Source organism: Tympanuchus pallidicinctus, unplaced genomic scaffold, assembly GCF_026119805.1.
Source record: "Tympanuchus pallidicinctus isolate F22 unplaced genomic scaffold, pur_lepc_1.0 scaffold17, whole genome shotgun sequence".
Classification (NCBI taxonomy): domain Eukaryota; kingdom Metazoa; phylum Chordata; class Aves; order Galliformes; family Phasianidae; genus Tympanuchus; species Tympanuchus pallidicinctus.
This window is the reverse complement of record NW_026294690.1, coordinates 11,168,138-11,183,955: the sequence shown is the minus strand read 5'-3', so window position 1 is coordinate 11,183,955 and position 15,818 is coordinate 11,168,138. Positions and strand designations below refer to the sequence as shown.

The 15,818-nt window shown below is 50.2% G+C and overlaps 1 protein-coding gene across 4 annotated transcripts in view; it reads right to left on the bottom strand.

Moving 5' to 3' along the window:
- The window catches only part of MTMR14 (myotubularin related protein 14), a 29,706-nt gene that overhangs the window by 1,817 nt on the left and 12,071 nt on the right, over positions 1-15,818 (bottom strand). For 3 of the 4 annotated variants that reach the window (XM_052679074.1, XM_052679075.1, XM_052679077.1), the window contains exons 10-18: positions 15,053-15,119; positions 13,952-14,037; positions 13,455-13,531; positions 13,317-13,353; positions 12,633-12,703; positions 11,977-12,026; positions 11,619-11,757; positions 8,964-9,140; positions 1,100-1,255 (exon numbers count right to left, since the gene is read on the bottom strand). In XM_052679074.1, coding sequence (XP_052535034.1) covers positions 1,100-1,255; positions 8,964-9,140; positions 11,619-11,757; positions 11,977-12,026; positions 12,633-12,703; positions 13,317-13,353; positions 13,455-13,531; positions 13,952-14,037; positions 15,053-15,119 — 860 coding nt within the window. The remainder of the gene's footprint in view (positions 1-1,099; positions 1,256-8,963; positions 9,141-11,618; positions 11,758-11,976; positions 12,027-12,632; positions 12,704-13,316; positions 13,354-13,454; positions 13,532-13,951; positions 14,038-15,052; positions 15,120-15,818) is intronic. The other variant, XM_052679076.1, reaches the window with a different exon arrangement.

Genomic DNA, 15,818 nt, shown 5'->3' with positions numbered 1-15,818 from the left:
CCCTCAAGTCGCCAAACTGCAAACAGCAAGAGCCTCCAGGTAGCTTCTGCGCCTAGCTTCTCCCTGCCACATTCCCCATTCTGACGTTACCTCCCGGCTGCTGCTCAGCAGCCAGGCAGCACTGCTGGGCTTGGGGGACACAGAGCAGTCACTGCATCACACATCTGCTCCTTGGTCCCTTCTGCTTCCCTCCCCTCCCCCAGCACTGCCCAGACACTACAGGAGCAGCACAGTGTGTCCCTGCCAAGGCAGAAAGGGAACCTGGTGGCAGGAGTGTCCCACACTCCCTGTGAATCTCGCCCTGCACGGGGCAGCTGGTTGGATCTACTCAAGATAGCAGGCAGCTCCCAGAGGAGCCAAACCAGGCAGTGTCTCACAGCACACATTTGTTTTCATGTTGCTCTACCTCCATAGTATATACTCTGATCTCCATTACGGGACTGTGAGCTTCAGCGGCACGCCGCCAGTGCAGCCAGCCAGTGGCAGCCCCTGAGCTGCCATTTCAGCTGCTTGATTGAGAGCTTGCAGCCTGAAGGCACACACCAAGGCTCTGCTCTAACAGCAATTAAAGCACAGCTCCTGCCTTTCAAGCTTCTGCAGAGGTGACTTTCTATGCAGGGAGGGCTGCGTGCCTCCCCACCGTTTGCACGACGTAGGGGCTGCTGCTCTGCCCCAGCCTTATGCAGCACCTGCAAACACCACCAGACAAAGCAGGGTGATGGAATTAAAGCCCCTCTCCTGCTGCAGCAAGGACCTGAACCCAGTAGGGAGATGGAGATGAGCAAGATCCAAAAGCAAGGGTAAGCAGTCCTGTCCTGTCACGCTCACTTCCATGGATGCCCAAATTCACTGTCTCCAAAGAAGAGCAAGAAAAGCCTTCTCCTACAGAAAGCATCGTGCCCCCCATCGCTGGATGGAAGAGATGTGGGTTTCCTTCAGAGCTCAGTGAGAGAACGTGCAGACGGAAAGCACCAAGGCAGTGAAGACGGGACAGCTTGTTACAGGCTGCCAGGCTTCTTCCAGAGCACCAGGTGGGAACGTTCCAGCGCCTGCAGCCAGCTGGGAGAGCCTGGGGAGACGCTGCATTGTAGACACTTACAGGCAAGTGTTAGGGAACTCATCCGGGAAGCTGCAAGGGAGAGAGGCGTCTGCGCTCAGGGTTGCCTGCTCCCGAATACTGCCACACCCTGTCACCATCTGCCAGCTGCCAAAGTCTGTGGAAACGGAAGATCCGGGCAGAGAATGGTCCGCCGATCTGGGGCAGAGAGAGAGGGAGACGGGGCCATCAGTCGGGTCATCAGCCACACGCCTCCCGCTGCGCCGCTGCCAGGGGGACGGCCGCCAGCAGCGCCGGTGCCAGCAGTGCTGGCACTCTGGCAGCAGGGCAGCATGCAGCGCTGGCTCGGCCCCGGGCCAGGCCTTTCCTCTGATCGCGTGAGGAGAGCCAAGCTGGTGAGGCAACCGAGCGGCACAGGTGCCTGAGGAGCCAGGCAGATCAAAGCTAGCGAGAAGCAGATGGCCATGCAGAACAGTGAGACCCTTTAGCGAGATGCAGCAGCCCCAAATCCCACACAGATGTGGAGCATCCACCTGTATCTCATTTCAGCTGTGAGCGCATCCCAGGGCAACGGCAAAGCCTGATGGAGAGCTGTGGCTGTGACTGGCTTGCTGGTGAGGAAGATTTAGAGACTCACGGTCTGCAGAGGCAGTACCACCAGCGCTGAGCAGGACTGTCCCTGTGCCTTGGGGCACCCACCCCCCTGCAGCTCCATCCCCGGATTAGGAGGCTGGGCTGTGCTGGGGAGGTGCAACTTTAGAATGTGAAACATAATTAAGAGAAGGCTTGCAGGATGTAACCTTCCACCAGGAAAGCAGGGAACAAGAAAGCTGAGAAGTGAGCCTGAGGAGTCCCTCCAAAATCCAAGCAGCGGGCAAAATCACCTGGGTGGAACCCCGAAGTCTCAGCTTTCTGGGAGCAAGCCATTACTGTGCCCTGCTGCACAGCAGCACACACACTGCTGGAAGCACAGCCTGTGGCAGAGCTACTCAATTACACACTACCAAGATCTTGTGGATAATTTATCTGAGATGTGCCGAGCACAGAGCAGTGCAAGAGCTCCAGCTCTGCTGGGCCAGGTACTCGCATGCTGTCTTCACAGCTAAGAATAGCTGTGGCGCAGTGCAGCTGCTCCCCGAGAGGCCAGAAGAGCAGCCAGAGCCACAGGATCTGCTACAGCATGGAGGGCCTCGGTGAGAACGGGGAAACACAGGGTAAAACCCATCTGTGATCCAGATCTAAGCCTGGCATTTAGTGAGTCTGATCAATATATCCAAGCTTGAGAAACACAGCCCCGAGCTGCACAAGAGCTTCCCCTGGCAGTGCTGGTGATCCTGCAGCTGCAGGTTGAGTAATGCCACTTTTTTCACGTCCAGGCTCTGGAAGGGCAGCACAGGAAGAAATGGGAAGAACAGAGCACTGACTGACTTGTCCTCAGGCTGTGAGGTGAACCAAGTGAGTTCAGAGAGCAGCTGTGAGTGCCTAGCACTGAGAAAATGCTTTCTTCCAAAAAGATGTTTTTTCTAGAGCACGTAACACTGCAGTAGGAACAAGGGCATCTCCTACCTTGGATCTGGAGCTGCAGCACATACTGGTAGAGATGAGACAGGGATAACCCTCCCTGGGATACAAGGAATTCATAAAGCAAACGGAGCAGCTTTTTACTGACATCTATCCCTCTCCCTGCCTCTGGGAGATAAAACAGAGGAGACAAGGCAGAGCACAGTGCAGTGCTGGAAGCACAGTGCAGGAAGCCAGAGAGAAACACACCAGGACTGGAGGAACACTGCTTCAGTGTGGAAAGAAGAGACTATTGCTGCTTTAAGTGCAGGATGGACAGACAGGAAAAATAGGAGCAACTTAGGTACACGTGGAATGACAAGAATTTGAGCTAAAGCACTGAAGAGATGTATAAGCAACAGACTTAAGTACAGGAAAGGAGACAAGGACAGTGTTACCACCAGAAATGTACAAAGTTGCCCAGAGGACAGGCTTGGGTCCAGGCAGAAGGAAGGGTTTTGAAGGTGGAGAGCCTGAACAGCAGAGCAGTGGAGATGGGCTTGGGATGGGATCTTCATATACAGATGAAGGGAATTGAATGGAAATCTGCATTTTTTGCAAAGGGAGAGTGTGGTACCAGGAGGTGCCTCTACCAATGTGGCAAGCAAAAGAGCAAAATGTGATCCAAGGCACCAGGGACATGTGTCTGTCCAGTATCATTCACATGGGTCACGTACATCTCTGATAAAGAGGATGAACAACTGCTTTCTGCTCGCAGCTGCTGGACCATCTTCCATGGCTGTTGGCTGGAAGCAGACCAATCTTACACCACTTCCTGGAGGTGAACCAAGTCACCTCTTCAGACTCATCTTTGACAGGCTGATGAAAGCATCGAATACCTCCCACAAGACTGGCTGGTGGCTCTGCAGCCCTCCAACCCCTCCTAGCATCCCTGGCCCTGTCAAGCAGCTGTGCAAAGTGGCAGTGCTCAAACACCACCCAAACACATTTGCTCCTTCTCAGTGCTGGCCACGCAGCAGAGAGGGGCTGGTTTGGATGTATGACACCTTCCTGTAGAGCAGTGTGCTCCCACACTCCCAGCACTCGCCTATCTGCAGGGGAAAAGGGAACCCTATCCCAAAGCAGACTTCAGAAACGAAGTCCCCCAGTACCAAACTGTCAGACAGCATGAGCTGCTTCTCTGTTCTGCTCCAGGTAGCTAGCATTTAGAAAGCTGCATCTAACCTAACAGCACAGGAATCTAGGAGTTCAAGTCAGCTGATTTGGTTTCTCTGTTCCAGACAGCAGAATAAACACCTGATTAAGTGAATAAACTATCAGTGATCAACTCTGCATTGAGTCTAGGTCACTCCTCCTTGCTTAAATATCTGAGTGCAGCCAGCAGAGCTGTGACACCATTATACACTTTTCTTCTATCTCCACCTTCTTCTTAAGGGAGGCTCCTGAGGCAGCATCACAACCAACAATCACCTTAAACAGCCTCGAAACAGCAGGGGCGAAGGCTGGGAGAGAAAGGACGGGGAGACAAAATGAGAAACCTTGTGCTTGCTGCAGTGGTGGTGGAGCTTTTTAAAAGCTGAGCTTGAGACCAAGACCAGATCTGTAGGCTAACCAGTGCAATCTAGTTAATGCCAGAGGTGAAAAACTTCCTGGTGTTCGTACCCCTGAAGGCTCCTTGCAAAGGTTTGTTGCAGACACAAAAAGGGCTTCACTGGTACCTCAGTGCAAGCTTCTGATACTGGGATAAAAGGCCTGGGCCCCAAACCTGTAAGAACAACAGGTTTGCAACATATGACAGCCCTGCCAGAGGCTGGCTAGCTTTAAGGATAGCACAGAGGGGCTTGGGAAGCAGCCGGACAGCTACAGCAAAGCTGACACGGTTAGCAAAGAGGAGATACAGCAAGGCTTTAAGTTGCTGTATCTGCCACAGACATCCAATGGCAGACAGAAAGAGAATGAAAGTGAGCTTCACACACCCACCTCCTCAGGTCCACGAGTGGGAAGAAACTCCCTCAAAAGTGCAAAATTAACAAAATTAGATTAGCAAAACAGAGATGAGCTGCAAGCTGTTCTTTCACAGAAGGAAGGACCTTTAGCAGTCCACAAACTGGCAATTCCTAGCCTGAAACGATTCCTTTTAATTAGGTCAGCGCTTCCCATGCAACATGCTGCACAAAATAGAGCATTTCAGAGCACATGGACACCCGTTTGCCAGAGAAGAGCCAATACCGGAGGCAGAGCAGCAACCAGGAATCCTTCCATTCCTTAACACGTAAGTGAGATGAGTGCCAAGCACCCAACAGCCAGGCTCTCATCCTGCCCTGTTCTGCCCCCGCTCACCTGCCACGTTTCCACATACCTAGAGCTGTTTAGGAAGCAGCTCATTTGCCAGCATATGCTCTGTGCCTCAAATGCAAGTGTGAAGTAGGTACCGTGTGTGCGGGCAGACTGTGGCAACCTGGAGTAAAGGGCAGCCCTTCCCACCTGTGCGTGGGAACAGGTGGCAGGGAGCCACGCTGACGGCCCTGCCTGGATCCCAGTCGGCTATCTGCAGGCTGTTGGTGCTGCAGCAGCCCGGCGCTGTGCGAGCACAACCATGTTGGAGCACAGCCACGTGCCAGCCAGCGTCCTGGCAAGCTGCTTTGGTGGCATCATCTTGCAACAGATCCAGAAAACGTTCTTGTAAGCAGTTCCTGTCCTGCTGCGGTTGTCCCGAGTCTTACTGCTGTCGCATCGCAGACACAGCTCCGAGGGCAGGTGGGTGTAGGGAGCAAAAGACACAGTGCACGTGCAGTCTCACCACTACCGAAGACCCAAAGCTGAGGAACAGCAGCTTCTCTGCCCCTCCGTGTTCACTGCACCTTCTCCAGACCAAAGCACCTCCTGCCCTTCGACAAGGGAGCTCTCTGTGACTGTTGATCTAAGCAGCTCCTCCACGGCTTAACTCTTCAGACTACAGTACTACAGCTTTTGTTTAATTGACTTAGCAAAAGCACATTCAACCAAAGATTATCCATCTGCTAATCCACGTTAGCAGTATGTGCACACACACACCAAATCCCTGACACAGATACAGGGTTTTTCTGCAGTGTCATGGGATGCTTAGATTATTAGCGGCTTGTAAAAGATGTCCTGTGTTTGCTTCTAACAGTGCCCATTCACAGGCAAGGACTTTGAGTTGATACACACTCTCTGCTGTACTAAGAGCTCTCAGTTTATAGAACAAGAACAACTGTAAATCATCTGTGCTGCATCTTCACGCACGTTTGCCCTCACTAGACTGATCTTACCACTGGGATAAGCTAGAAAGGCTGCCTAGTGAGAGCCTGCCTTTCAAATCTGCCTTTGTACTGCTTTGCCTAACGAGAATCACCCAGGGACATATGGGCACCCAGGACATCTGGATGAAAAGCAGGACTCAAAGGATGGGATGACAAGGAGGCTGCTGCCACACCCCAGCTAAGAGAGGGGCTTGGCTCCTACTGGCTCACCTGGCACATGCAGCTCCTTCCTTTTGGACACCCCAGCTCCTTGCCCAGCAGCTTGCTCACACGCTGCTCATCTCTCGGCCAGCTCGCTTCCCCTTCTCATTCCCTGCTGAGCTCCCTGCCTGCCAGCACATGGACTGGGCTGTTTATGCAAACTGCCTGGAGGGTGCCTGCTGGCATTTTACAAGCAACCACTTTTCCTCTACTGCTGCTGCAGTGGTTAAGTGTTTTGTTGCTATGGCCACACAACCAGAGGATTAGGAAGTCAAGTACAGTGGTTTCTTCATCTTAAGAGGCTAGGGTGCTAACCTGTAGCAGTATTGCAGAGATAAAGGTATTTTTGGCATCATGATTAGTCTTTGTGCTGCAGCCTTTCCATCCCAGTCCCAGCATTGTTCAGGGAGCGAGAGAAGTTAACTCTTCCTTCCATCACAGACATACTCTTTCTCCCCACAAAAAAGGACTCTAGTTTTCCTTCAAGATGAAAAATGGTGGCTGAAGATACTGTGATAACCGTTACCTGCATGAAGTTCACTGGGCAAATTCAGACTGACACAGCCAAACTGAGCGAGATCTCTCTTTGGAGACAAACCCTACCATGCTCAGGCCACACAGATGTAAGGCACGTCATCATTCAACAAGGCAGTGCACTGCTCGAGTCCTCAGCTAGCAAAGCTGCATCAGTGTTATGTGTCCTGAGGAGGCAGGCAGGGCAGAGACCAGAGTCGGGCTGATCTGGCAAGGGACTACAAGGCAAAGGAGCACAATGGTGCCAGAAGACTTGGCTTCAAAGAGAAGCTCAGTTCAGCCGTTGCCTTGACAATTCCACCCACTCTCAGCAGGGTCTCCAGGCTCATTTCCTCTAGCCTGCATGGAGAGGAGTAGAGGAAGCCCAGGTGACACCAGAGATGAAAGCATACAAACGTACACCATCTCCAGCCAGCACGAGGCCAGCAGGTTACCACCTGTGCATCGGCTGACTTCACCATTTTGGCCTCACAATGGATTCTTCTGTTCTCTTGGTTTCAGATCATGTAAGGAGGATCCCTCTTATCCTCTGTTTCACCCTATGCACATTTTTCCCCTGCTCAGCCCTTCACGCTGCCTTGTTCACAAAAGTCAACAGGGACCATGGATGGGCTGATACACCTTTGCTGTGTTGAAAGGTTATAAAAACTTTATGTTGCAACAGAAACTAGTACAAAGGTCATAAAGGAATGCTTAGAGTGGAATCCAGAACACATTTACCTCTTATAATGGGAATACTGCAACTTCTCCTCAGAGTTATTCACTGGGAGAGTGAAAAGTCATCCCCAGAGACTGTGGCCTGAGAAGTAACAAGCTTCTGCACTATGCTTGCCTACTGCCTCAAGCCCTGGGGATGCCAATTCTAAACACCTGACAGCCACAGGCACTGAACATCCAAAAGCTTATAAACTCCTCAACCAGACACAGCCAGAGGAAAGCTAATTACTGGCTTTACTAGCTCTGAGCCCCAGGAACACAAACCCCAGGGATTGCGATCAGCCCTTTCCTGTGGTGCTGTTCTGCCTACTCTGTTTCCCTCCTTCGCTCCCACAGAGCAGAGGCCAACTGAAGCATTATAAACAGCTTCCAAAGCACTGCTGCAAGCTCACTACCAGGCAATTTATGCAGCCCAGTACTGAGCAGCCACCTATGTCTTGGGAATGGCATGAGACTGCAAGCAGCAGAGGCATTGCTGTTATGAGCAAGAGCAGACCGCAAGACAAGCTGCTTTCTCTCCAGTATTATGCTTTCTTCTTGGAAGACTTGTTTCATCTGACAGAGAATGCAGAGGTGGGCTCCAGCAACAACTGAAAAACATCCTATTGATCTCTTTCCCTGGGGAGAACAGTTAGCGTCATGTATGATAACTGTCAGTGATTTTGCTCTGGAATCAAGAACCTTGGTAAACAGTCATATGAATTTTCAATGCTCTACTTGTTTGTCACTATTTTCCACGTGATGAGAATGTACTAAAATGTGGCTGCTGGCTATTATGAAGGGAATTCACTAGAAAAAGACTCTTCAGAAAACCTGCAGAGACAACACAAGCGTTTGATGCTGTTAACAGCAACCTCTTATCTAAGAGCCTCTTTATCCCCTGTCGGCCTAAATGCGTGGTGTTTGCTCCACAGGCTCTGTTCTTTCTTCCCTAGCTTAGCTCACCACTCTACCTTGCCCTGCTGCAGCAGCAGACTTCAGAAGGGTGCCAGATATCCTTTGTTATGGCATGAGATTAGACCCAGAATCACAGAATTGTGGAGTTTGGAAGGGATCTCTAGAGATCAGCTATCCCAACCCCTCCCCAGGTCCAGTCCCCATCTCCCAGCTGTACCACAGAACACGGCCTTTCAGGAGACCCTCAGGGCTGTCCCAGCACTCACAGCTTGCCTCCCTGCTCACCACCAGCAGCCAGAGTTTTTCACCCTGCAATATCAGAAACATCGCTGAATGGAAAAGGGGCCTGGATAGCTGCAGAGTAAGGTCTGCTTGGCTTGAAATGTTTCCTTCCCCCAAAACGCAACCATTGCATATCCCTGTAAATGCATTTGACAGAAGGAGTACTATGAGAGCATGCAGAATGCAGAGAAGCCAGACCTTGTGGAATTGAGGCAGGTGTAAGGACAGGCAGAACAAACACCCAGTTGTTATTGGCACAGTTCCTCACTCCTCTAGATGGGCTGAGGCAGGGCTTGGTATTAGGTGGCAAGCATTTCCCACAAGTTCAAGCTCACCAAGAACAGGCCTCCTGAAGCCTGATTGTTTATACAAACCCATCTGCTCCGTGGTTCTCAGAACTGTACGCAGGCAGTCGAGCACTCTTTACCCAGCTTTTGTTTTGCCGAGAAATGCTCTGTTTCATCCCATCTCACCTGGATCTGGGCACCTCCAGTGGGCTGCTTCCAATCCTCAGAAAGTTATCAGAATGGGTTGATGAGGAGGAGCTGGAGGACTTGACTTCAACCATCCCTGCAGAAGGCAGTCTGTCTTCAGACTGCTGTGCCCTGCTCCAGAGCACGGCCTGAGGTGATGACGCACTGCTCTTCCTCCTGCAGGACAGAAGATCTGGTTGAGAAAGCTGGCTTTCTCACATTTGTCAAGTGGGAATCGTTTCCACAACAGGCCACATTTCAACCGGCAGCTACAAACTCATGTTTCCCCCGAACCTGCCCTCCTCTCAAGGAGTCACAGGTTGCACAGTGACAGGGGTACAGTGAGCTCAACCCCTTCTAACCTGTTCTTTTACAGATCACCATCCACGTGACCTGCAAATCAGAGACAGGAGAATACATCAGCCCACACACATACTGCGAGCACTTTGTTTAGTCTAGCTGTAAAAACACCTCAAACAAGGGGCCTCCCAGCAGGGAAAGACCATTTCATTCTGTTCTAAACTCTACAAAGTGTACCAGCCGAGGAGCCCAGACAGGTGGGTGTTGTTGCCTACTGATGAGGGTTGCAGGGACGCTACACCAGTGTTATTTTCCTCTCCAGATGCAGGTACATTTCAGTTTTCTCCCTCTTGGTGAGAACAGCCCACAATTTTGTTTTCTCTTCCAGCCAATGCATTTGCTCTTGTGCACAATTTGCTGTCCACTGCTGCATCAGATCTTAGCTCACATTACTGTCCAGCTACATGCTAAACAAACACACCTATTTGAAACTAATTCACATCACTGTTGCTCCACATTCAGGAGGTTCTCTTTTTTACATTAGTTTTTTTTTTCCTGGAGAAGTCCCAAGAACGTTTCCCCTTTCAAAAGGGCAGTGAAATGGGCAAAGATATTGCTATGCACACAAGTAAATAGGAAAAAACCAAGGCAAATTAACACAAAGAGAAGATACAGTTCTTCCTGAAAAGGGCCCCTGAGCTTTCACTGAGATCAAGAACTGTCAGCAAGTGCAGCTAAAGACAGGCTCATCATACAGTGGGAAGCATGATATCCTCCCTTCACTTCTTGAAGTGTGTCCACCCTCAAATATCACACCACAGACTCTCTCAAGCATTATTCATCTCACGTTATCATAGCTGCCAACATCTCCAAGCACAGCCGGCAGTCAGGTTTGTAAAGCTAAAAAACAAATGCCTCTCTGTGCAAGCAGGCCTTGAGCCCACTTTTTTCAGTACAAAGATGTACATCCCTCTTAGCTATGCACAGCCCAACTCCCTACCAATGACAATGTTTGTATAAGTTCTGCTTGCTCTCCAGATTACCCAGCCCCAACAGGCTGCAGCAAGACATCCATGCCTAGCTCCCTCACTACCACTTGTGCAGGGCTCACAATGCATCACAAAATCAAGCCCTGATACATACAAGTAAGATGGGATGTCCTGCAGTGTGCTCTAGCCACTGCCACATCTTTTCAAGATCACACACATGCTTTGGTGCATGATCCAGTCCACGTGTCCTGAGCATCCCACAGCATAGTTCAGAGCAATGTAAACCCTTCTAGTTTCTTACTCTGTAGACATGCAAATGGAAAACTCTTCTCTACTTGCTGCAGAATTTTTGCTGTGGATAGGTTGGCTCTTTGTGTTAAAGACGACTCTGTAATTAAAAATTGGCAAATATGGTTTGGGGAGAAGGAGGGCAATATTGCTGTCCTGTGATTCTGCAGGAAGAATTTCTCTTCCCTGCTTCAGCGTTTTATAAATTGACTCACAAAGTGCCTTAGAAAGGCTGCTGCCACTAGCATGGCTGTAGGCTCAGTCCCAGAGGATTTCCAGCTGCCTCCAGCACAACCCAGATTTAATTTAAAATAATTGCAATATAAAATAGCATCTTCATATGTGCTGAGGGAGAGGAGAGAAAAATTAAACTGAGAGGGGCAAATCTACAGAAACGTTCTGAAATCCCCAAACAGCACCAGAAACTCCACAAGCACAACACCCGTGCCAGAGCAGCCATCAGACACTTTCCCCAGTCCCTGCTTCCAGACAGTCACTGGCATACTCAGCAGACTCCTACAGGACCCTCTACCAGCAGGGAACACCCATCATTTCATAGCCTCTCCCAGAAGTATCCTGAAGAAGCAACCTGTTTCCATCTCACACACTTTGTAGGTTGAGGGATTTAAGTTTTGAGGGGATTCTTGGCCACATAGTCCACCTACCACTAACTGCACCATCTCCTATATGAACTCTTTTATCAACAGATTAAATTTCATTTTAGGACAAGGAAGCTTTCTGTCTCTCTGCTGATCCCTGGGGAGGCTGTTGCCAAACGTCATTTTTTCATGTAGTTCAGAATGATCTTTTAGAAGTGATGAAATGCTTTCTGGACAATGTTGAACAGCAAAGCTACTGAAAATGAACAAAAGCTGCTGTATCTCACTGGGGACACCCTGACATGGGTGTGGGGTGTTCTCCAAGTGGCAAAGGCTCTGATTACTGAATTCCTCTTCCCATTGTAGGGTATCTGCCACAGAGAACAGACCTGGATAGTGAGGGATTTCAGAGCATTTTTCTACAGTGCTCAGTGCCTGATCTTTTTGTTCTGCATCCCACTGAGTGGTTATTTCCTCACCATGTTGCTTGGGCCTGTGCTCCCGCTGGCATCAGCTCCACTGCTTCATATGTGAAGCTCCCTGCTGCTCCAGGGGAGCTTTCCATCCCCAGGGAGAAGTCGCTGCTCAGACTCGTGGTGCTTCCTCGGTCTCTCTGCTCTAGGAAAAAGCAAACAGAACTACCTGAAAACCAGCCTGGTGTCACTTACTCTCCCTTCCCTAAAGCAATACTCTTTCTGTTTGCCCTGAGGGCCTAATGCTAGCAAGGCCAAAGGGAAGCATACCCATCTGTAGTCACCCTGTTGCTGGCAACCCAAGCCCCAAGTGATCAACCATTACCAGCACCACAGGGCACTGATGCTCAGCAGAAGCACTCACTGAGCATGCAGATCTCTTCCAAGGTGAAGCCAGGTGGCAAACTCTTCCTTCTGGGGAAGAAAAAGTCAGGGTTACTTCAGCCATGTTCCAGTGCTGTGTGGAGGCTGGCCATAGCCATAGCCCATCTCTGCTGCACATAGCAGCGGGAAGGACATCAGCTGCACAGGGGCAAAGGAGAGGGGCTGGGGCTGGTGTGCAGCACTTCCTAACAGTCCCAGCCCACACACCCTGTGCTTTGACAGGCTGGCAACAGGCTGCAGGCAGTCACGTGCTAATTCAGAGCCAGCAGACTTCTGCAGGGCACAGCTTGCTTCTTCTTGCCTCTCCTGAACTAGGAAGAGGTTAATGCTTAGCAGCCTCTTAAAAACCAGCCACCCCACTCCCCCCAGCAGTGCTGGACAGTGTGCACATCTTTTGGTCCATCCATGCTAAAGCAGCCAGATAGTCATTAAGTAGAAGCACATTTCAGCATGGGCAGTTTTTCAGAGCACAACGTGGCACCTCACAAGCCTCGGCCCCATTTTGCAGCCTTCAGAGTGCTGAATAAATTAAGGAAAACTGGGCCAGGACACCAGGGCTTCCATCTCCCCAAAGGAACAGCATTAACGAGCTCCTTGGCTCTGCAGCCCATGCAGCATCAAGCACAGGCTCCTTACCTCTGTGACTTCACACCAGAGAACTCCTCAGACGTGATGTGCTTCAGAAAATTGAAGCAGAAAAAGAAAATCTAAGCAAAGAGAGAGAGAACAGCAGTTCAGAAATGAGCCTAGGCTCCATGCAGCCTCTTATCTTGGTGAGGAGATGCTGGCAGGAGGGAGATAGCAAGGAATCTGGAGCTACCAAACTGCAAAGGGCTGCCAACATTCCATCCTGGCCTTCTCGTACACCTGAGCAACTTCAGATACACATCCTAGAACCAGCACAAGCAACTCCATGCATCTGTGATAGCACATCTGCCATGAGCAGCACCCAGGCAGGAGGGCAGGCATTCAGGACTAACACACAAGACTACAAACTTCCAGGAGTCTTAGGACTCCCTTCTTGTTGCTGAGCAAGTCCTGGCACTCCTTTACCAGGAGCCTAAACACCAATAGCTGAAGTGTGGAACCAGGAGGACTGACACCAACCAACCAAACTGTGGTCCTAAAGACACATTCTCACAGCTTACGCATCAAGAAGTACAGGCAAGGCTCTGACCTCGCATCTCCAGCACCTCAAAAGTCCTTTTGAAGCCCAATCAAACTACTGACGTTATCAAGAAGCAGGCAACGAACACTGCTATCATAAACAAGTACCCTCAGAACAGAAAGTTCAGGTACTGTTCCAGATGAGACACTCACCTCTTCTCCCTTATTGAGTCGATCGACTAACATGTGCCTGGAGGGAGAACAAAGATGAGAGGTCACTCACACACCCAGAAACCAGGATTAGCAGAGGAGCACAAGTTTGCTTATGGATGTCATCCTTAGTGTGCCTACCCAAAGAGAAACCAGTCATAGGCCACCGTCAGGTAGAGAATCTCAGATGGCTCCAGGGACACATGGATCAGTCCATCCTGTGAAGCAAATGAGAGGCAGTCTTCAAGCAGCAATTCTGGAGACTGGGATTTGAGTGTGTGTGATCTACAGAAAACTCTTGTGGCAAAACAAGCAGCTCAGCCTGCTCTGCTCTTCCTGCAGAATGAGACAGACACCCTCCTGGTTACTGCACACAGGGTTCCAAACCCTGACAATCTTGGCAGTCTTCAGGACAAAGAATCCCCTGAGCAAAGCTGCAAATACCTTGTTCTACCTGCCTGTGATAGTGAGTCTGATGGCAGGACTGTGTGTGGGACTCCACATCAAAGCCAGTCCACACACTCTCTGAAGCCAAGATAACTAAAAGGAACCTTAACTGCTCCCACCAGTTTTTTTCTGTGTGACACTGCCACTCACCCTCCAAATAATCAGGCCTACAAGATCAGCTGGGTACTCACAGCCCATAAGGAGAGGCGCAGTAAGGAGATGAAGAGAGGAGTTCGATCCCAGCCGGATATACAGTGCACCAGGAGCCCGCTGTCATCTGGTCCAGGTGGGAGCAGAAAGGAGAGGAAACAAATGGATGTTATAACAAGAGTAATTACTTTTCTTTCTGGCAGATCTGTAGTGACAAGCTACTCTCCGTCCCCACAACCTGAGCTCAAAAACAGAGCTAAGTCACCAAGTCAGAACATTTTGTCTTGAACAGGGCAGCCAACAAACCTGCACAGAGCTTCCTGGGTTGTCAGCAACCTTGGCTGACGGATTGTCCTGTTTCTGACAGCTGCTCAGGACATGAAGTCACTAGGTATGAACATCATGTTGCTGCCCAGAGCATATACTCACCCAATTACAAACCACTATCACAATCTATCCCCATATCAGAGATACTGCTCCAACTGAACACTCACTCTCAGTCTTATCGGCCTTTTTGACTGATACAAACTGAGCAGAGGCAAACACTGGGCACCACTCCACTGCTCTCCAGAGAGAAAGTCCCAGCAGTGTGTCCCAGTCTGCAGGAGAGTCTGCATTGGGCTGGGCAGGCAGAACAGCCATGGCTCTATCTGACCAACAGTGCTGACTTTATAAAGTCACTGTATGTCCACAGGGAATGGGACAGCAACTTATGGCAATACGTCCCCTTCAAAAGGCTGGCGTGACTGCAGTGACAAAAGATGAAAGGAACTCCAGAATAGCTGCCTCATGAGACTTCAGACTGGGGAGATAAAACACAGGTGGTCCAAAAAAATAACAACTGAGAAGCAACAAGGAAAGGAGCAGGCATTTTTCTATTCAGCTTTAAATCAGAAAAACTTTAGTTTTGAGACATCCTTCCTGCTCTGTGGAATCTTCAAGAGATCAGCAAACATCTCTTTAAGAAGAAAGCTGGAGTGCTGAGGTGTGAGGACCATCACCCTCTTTTGAAGAGAGAGAAGTGAAGCTTTCCATGAAGGGACTCTGGTACTGGGAACTGACCCACAGCTGCACTATCAGCTGATCTTCTGGAGAAAGCAACTGCTCCAGCTGGACTGCTGGGAGAAAGGAGTTTGCCTTACCATCACTATTGATGATAGAGATCAGCAGCTTCAGGTAGTTCTGCGTCTGCTGTACGAGGTCCCAGCTCTGTGGAGGAAAAGAAATGTTGAAGATAAGCAGGAGGTTGTTCTGTGGTTTAGAGCTTGCCATACTCCTTGTTTGTCTACCAGAGAAATAACTCCATTTGCTGGAGTGACGAGTTTCCCCTTGGTCCTCTAACCACTCCCACCCAACCTCTGTAAAAGGTGCTCTGGTCTGGCAGGAATATAAAAAAATTAAAACAATTAAAAGCTATCATTACTATCTGTGTGACTGGCACATAGCCTGTTTGCCTGCAGCCCCAAAGCTCCAAGCAGACCGTGCTCAGACTGAAGCGAGCCGGTAAACACCCACGGAGTGCTGACCCAGTTCTGCCCCCACACGTGTGCACTTAACAAAAAGCTTTGGCAGCCATGTTACAGCTGTGTGTGCAATGCAGGGAGAAAGACAGGGTGAGCAGAACAAGATCAGCAGCCCAGCCCCACAACCTGAGCACTTCATCCCGAATTCTCTGACTGACTGCTGCAGGCTGCTCCAGGCAGGCACTGGGCTTCTGCAGAAACATCCAAGTGGCAGCAACATCACAGAGGGGCTCTGAACTCAAAGACCTCCAGCACTACAAGAAAAAAAGGTGGAGCACATCAGAAGATGCTCAAGCATGCCACCTGCGAGCACTGCAGTGAGAAGACGCAGGGAATTTTAGCAGTCTGATCAAAGCCAGAACTCAATCAAGGAACATGGGATGGC